This window comes from Chinchilla lanigera, unplaced genomic scaffold (assembly GCF_000276665.1).
Source record: "Chinchilla lanigera isolate Chin_1 unplaced genomic scaffold, ChiLan1.0 scaffold00033, whole genome shotgun sequence".
Taxonomy (NCBI): domain Eukaryota; kingdom Metazoa; phylum Chordata; class Mammalia; order Rodentia; family Chinchillidae; genus Chinchilla; species Chinchilla lanigera.
The window spans coordinates 20,022,108-20,028,107 of NW_004955434.1; the positions used below are offsets into that span (position 1 = coordinate 20,022,108).

Below are 6,000 nucleotides of genomic sequence, written 5' to 3' on the forward strand. Positions count from 1 at the left end.
TTGTTACTGTGATTGTTCTTGACTATGTGGTTTAGAAGCCTTTGGAGCTGGTTTGTAGGAGGACTTTAGGGGGATTTGCAGAAGCTGGCTGGAAAGGCCCTAGAATGCTTTAAACAGGGCTAGATAGATTAATGAGAGTTCAGAGCACCAGAAAGCTGATAGATATGTGACAGTAAAGCCCAGATTCAGGGGGTTTCACCTGGGAACAAAGATTCCATTGGCAGTGGGCTGAAGTCCATGAGTGTTACACTCTGGCAGAAAATTTGTCTTGAGACTCTAAGAGGCTAGGATTAAGGGCAATGGACTAATTATTCTGGTGGCAGAAAGAGCCAAGAAGAAAGATACCTTCCATGCTAATAGGCATCAAGGGAGCCGCTGTGTCACCCAGATTAGTCAGAGCGTAATTACTCGGGAGAAATTAGGAGGACTATGTCTGGAAGCCAAAAGGTTCACTATACTCTCAGCATTCTGGTGTCATCTAGTCCTCTGTTGGTACTGCCCTTAGCAGAAAACCCTGCGAAAGGTTTTACATCCTTTTTACTCCACCTCCTTTTAGCCCATCATCCCTCTAAAATGGGTCTTCTCAAGAACTGTCAAATCTAAAGGTCATTTCCTCAGTTCTTGTTTTATTTGACTTCTCAGTAACATTTTACCCAGTTGATTTCTACCTCTTATTTTTATGCTTCACCACACTACACTGTTTATTTTCTCACTGATATTCAACTATGGTGTCATTAGTTGATTTCCCTTTTCCCCGAATATCTTAGTTTTCACAAGCCTCAGTCTTTGGCCCCCTTCTTTGTTTTTTTTTTTTTTTGTTTTTTTGTTTGTTTTGTTTTTTTCTGTTTTCTTTTGTAATCTCAGCACTTTTCTTAATCTATTCTTAAATTTTGCCACTTGTATATCAGTCACACTCAAATTCATATATCCCAGCCAGACGTCAGTCTTAAACTTCAGATTTGTGAAGCTGACAGTCAGCTTAACGTCATTTAGATACCTAATATCTAGTCCATGCTTCTGATGTTCTCCGTACAAAATCTGTGTCTGCTCTTTTGTTCCTCTTATGTGTTGGCAACTGTATTCTTATACTGTGGTTACTGTGACCAGCAACTTGGGCTGGAGTCATTCTTGACTCCAGTCTGTATCTGATCCATCAGGAAATCCTAGTGTATTTCTTTTAAAAGTTTCTAGAATCTGAGCGCTTTTCATCACTTCTATCACTGCCAACATTAAAGCTGTCACGGTCAGTTTTCTAGTGTCCTACATGAAGTTTCCTAACCTGTCTCCTTGCTTTCACCCTTCCGTTCTGCCTTCACCAGACTGCCTGTTATTCACTGGGAGCAAGAACTTTTGCCTTCATGTTTTTGCGAACTAAATCTTAAGTAAAAATCTCGGATATTATAAAAATACTTCATGAATATTTTTTAAAGCACAGATTCTTCAAGGAAAAGTCTTATTAGATTAATGTGTTATTTTTTAAAGATATGACAACAGTAAATATAGTACATATGGATTCTGATAAAGCTTGTTTATCAAGTTTGTGGATAACATAGCATTAAAAGAGATGAAAAGTACAATACAGTCAAGATCTGCAAAGATCTGAATATACTGGGAAGATATACAAGAGTCTACGAGATGGTTTACTTGGTTACAAATGCTATTTGTTCAACAACATAATGAGAAAAATAACAGAGTTTTACAATAATCTACATAGAAATATTTTAAGTTTTCTTAAATATTATATGAGTATACGTTGTGATGTGCATAACCAGAAAAGGTTACACAATTTTATTCTGCATCTACCAGGATTTCTACAAAGTACCGCTCATTCTGTATTGTTGCTGCAGTATGAAATTAAATTCTGGACATGGTGCCTCACTGTGATAAGCTAGTGTGCATTTAAGAGTGAGGAGGTGGTAAAGTATCTCAGAAGCATGTATACTAGAAACATGTAAGCAAGGCAGTGTCTTGAGCAACACGTAACTGTGTCAAAACAGGTGAAAGGTCATGCATGTGATAGAGACACATGTTTTACTTCACCTAAAAACTTTAAATCTCTGTTCCCTGACTTATTTTTTCTCTTTAACACACCACTATTATGATACTGTATATTTTACTTATTCTTGTTTCCTACCTATTTTCCAGTCATCAGTGTGACAAAAGTTCCATGAAGGCTCGGGTTTTCTTCTATTTTATTTCTTTAGTACTTTATCCCTGTGGCTAGAAAAAGTGTGTGACCTAGAGTGATTGGTAACAAGTATTTTATTGAATGATAAATGGCCATAAGGAATGAAACAAGTCAATGAGTAAAAGCCTAGGAGATTAAAATTTTGTACTGAAGAGGAACTTTCTGTCAGAAAAATTAAACAAAGTGAGTCCAAGGCCAGCCTGAATTATGAATAGTGAAACCAGCATTGTGAAACCATATCTCAAAAAGATAAAAAAAAATCAAATATTGCTGGCCTAGTTCAGAAGATGGTGCATGCTCAAAGTGTTAAAGCATATGCTTCTGGATTTAACATCAGTAGAAATTCTTTAGAAGTGATGCTGGTAGTGATTGATATTAGATACCTATTTTTTCGAGGTGATTCTATAATTTTATAAAATACATTGAAACTAATTTTTCCTTTTAACATTGAGGACTAGCAAATGGCCAAGTTAATCTTACATCTTTATATACAATCTATACTATACTACTTGATCTTAAAACTTAATGAAGTAACTAACATGTAAAATTTTTCTTGAATTTCATGTTGTCATTTTCTCCCATTTTTTAAAAGCAGTGATTCTGAAACACAGACGTCTCAAAATTTGGGAACAATTATTGTGGAAACATCCCAGAAAATAAGCCCTACAGAAGATAAAAGAGATCAGAAACAAAGTGATAAAACAGAAAATAACCAAATTCAAGGAAAAAGAATAGTACAAATGTATTCAAATATGGGTGACAAGACCCCAAAGGTATGAGGCACAATTTTGCTTGTTAATTATTTTCTGAATGTTTTCTTCTGCTTTATAACATAAATCAATAAATTTTGCTCATGATTACATTTGAATCTTAAAGGTTAGAATGTCTTTGAAGTATGCAGTGAAAATATTGAAGTACCACTTTGATATAATTTATCTATTTATTTAATTCATTTATTTATTGGTTTTTTATTTTAAAGGGAATAATAAAAAAAGATAATTTCAAAACAAGATGGTAGGAAATTAACAATGGTTATTATTTTGCATATTAATATCTTCAAAGTAGTTGCTCAGATTACCTGATATAGGCATGGAAGATTGATCAAACAATATAAGCACTAATTTCTGTTAGTTTCAATAAACTAATAGAAATTAGTAGTGCAATTATCTTAGCCCTCTGTGTCTATACATATATATATATTTTTTTATATATATATTTTTTCCCTTCCTTCTTTTCTCCTTTCCTCCATCCCAGTTGTTTTTTTCTTTTGAGCAGTTTCTTTCCCTTTCCAGTATCTATTGTAGGTTTTGGACCTTATTTTCTCTTTCAGTTTCTTACATTAGGAAGACAATACGATATTTACATATGCGAGTCTGATTTATTTCACTTATGAGTATGGTCTCTTTGAGACAGGGTTTGCTATGCAGTTCAGGCTTGCCTTGAACTCACTTTATAGCCCAGGCTGTTTTCGAACTCACAGCAAGCCTTCTACCTCAGCCTCCCGAGTACTGGGGTTACAGGCGTGTGCCACCATGCCTGGCCCAATTTTTTTCCTTTATGAACAGCCCTTTTTTTTTTGCTACTATAGATCTTTCCCTAGTCCTACTTAGATAAATTTCTGTACTACCTTCTGTGTTATCTTTTTCTGTATTTTGTGATTTACTGTCTTGATTTCATGTCAGTGTTTAGCATTGATTTTTTTGCATGTGATTTAAAGTAGTGATTAGGTTTCACATTTTTCCCCACTGTGCTCAGTAGTAGCACATTTGTCATGAATTCTCTCCTTACTATGTTCAGCAGTGACTACTTTGATATAAATCAAATGTATGTGATATATATATATATATATATATATATGTAGACTTTACCTTCTGTGCCATCCTTTAGTTTTCTAAATAGTGCTATTTCACTACTTTATAGTAGACTGAATTGCTACTAGAACAAGGTCCCACATGCCCACCATTCTCAATGGTCTCTTCATTATACTTAGTTCTTTTATGCTTCAAAATGAATTTAGAATCACTTAAGTCCAACAAAACATCTGCTGGGATTTTGATAGTGATTGTGTTAATATAAATTAAAATAAAACAATAAGATTCTGAAATTTGAAGGAAAGGCAGAAAACTACCTAGGTCCTTGGGGCTTAAGGAACAGTATAATGGTGAGTTTCTTGAGTTTTCATTTTGGCTTCATCTGTTCTGGTCTTAATGATGAAGATATCTGCAACCTGGATTTCTGTTTTAGTAGTAGTTCTATAAACAGAAGATCAGTTGTCTTTTATTTTAGGTCCAGTTAACTGATACTGCGTCTCTTGACTTATGCTGGTAATTCAGTTTGCAGTGTCTTAACAGTGTTTATCTGTGATCAGTATTTAAATTCTATTAGAACCCTAGCGTTAAACATTTATAAAACTATGTCTTAAATAGTTTTGAAGACGAGTTCAAATGAGGTATTTCAAATATATTTTAAGAAATGAAAATTATTAAGAGTTTGTAATCTCTGAAACTAATTACAGTAAAAGCTTGATTTGCAAGCATAATTTGTTCCAGAAACATATTTGTAATCCAAAGCATTTGTATAGTAAAGTGAATTTCCCCATAAGAAAGAATGGAAACACAGGTGATTCATTTCATTGCCCCAAAATATTCATATAAAAAGATTACAATACTGTAATATAATATAAAATAATAAGGGAAATTCAAAGTATAAAGCAAAATAAACAAACTAACCTTCATTTACCTTTAAAAACCTTCCTGGCTTGTATGAGGGAGACAAGAGAAAAGAGGGTTATCATGTAGGATGACTTTCACTAACAGAATCTCTGCTGTTAGTTAAATGGAATCTTTTTGTGCAACTTTCACAAGGAACTGACCAGTGACACTTGCCTCTGCCTCCTTTGGAGGATTTCACAGAAATGGGACATTATACTGTCATTAGACAGATTCATGGCTTGCATTACCACAGCCTTATACTGGTGACATTTTCTACAAAATTTTGCAGTTTCACACATTTTTTACATCTCCATAATCTCATTTGAAGTGAGGGATTCCTGCACTTTTTTATACCTCCTCTGTAGACAGATCTCCATAAGCTTTTGCTTTTGGGAGGTGATTTCCCACAGTCCTGAAGGGTGAGGAAAAGTGAGAAAGCGAAAGTGAGAGCAGAAGAGAAACTCCTGGCTTAGTTGTGGTCATGTGACATTCAGGGTTTTATACTATTCGTATTGATCACTTGCTTATTAAGTTACAATTTTTTTGTTTTGTTTTGTTTTTTTTGGTTTTTCTCCGGTACCAGGAACTGAACTCACGACCTTGCGCTTGCCAGGCAGATGCTTTGCCGCTGAGCTAAATCCCCAGCCCCAAGTTACAATTTTTAAAAAATGATTGCTGGTCTTGTGGAATAGTTGCAAAACATATTGTTGGCAATCCAAGGTTTTACTGTAGTTTTAAGTAAAACCCTATTTTAACTATATGTTTCTAGTGTACATGTATGTAATAACTCAGTTTCATTATGTTACAGCCGTACCTTATACATAATATAGTTTATGAATTCATCAGTATAGAATGTGTAGCTTATTATACTGTGACATTGGGTCAGATTTATTTTTAAGTTCATTATAGTTAGTTTTTTGTTCCTGAACTAGGATCTTTGACAAAGTTCTTATAAAAAGAAATAATTTCTAGGTTGAATATGTTCCTGCTTCTTAGCCTATAAATTATTAAACAAACTCACATTTTATAACTAGGAATTATAATACTTTGGAACATTTCTATTTAAAATTGTGCTTTGTTGGGGCTGGGGATTTAGCTCAG

The 6,000-nt window shown here is 34.1% G+C and overlaps 1 protein-coding gene across 10 annotated transcripts in view; it reads left to right on the forward strand.

Moving 5' to 3' along the window:
• Cntln (centlein, centrosomal protein) overlaps positions 1-6,000 on the forward strand; it is a gene marked incomplete at its 5' end in the record, with an annotated part of 307,086 nt that overhangs the window by 211,008 nt on the left and 90,078 nt on the right. For 7 of the 10 annotated variants that reach the window (XR_001234816.1, XR_001234817.1, XR_001234818.1 and 4 more), the window contains 1 exon segment: positions 2,781-2,961. Coding sequence is in view for 6 of the 10 variants with exons in the window: in XM_013516378.1 (XP_013371832.1) it covers positions 2,781-2,961 (181 nt within the window). 10 annotated transcript variants of the gene reach the window in all.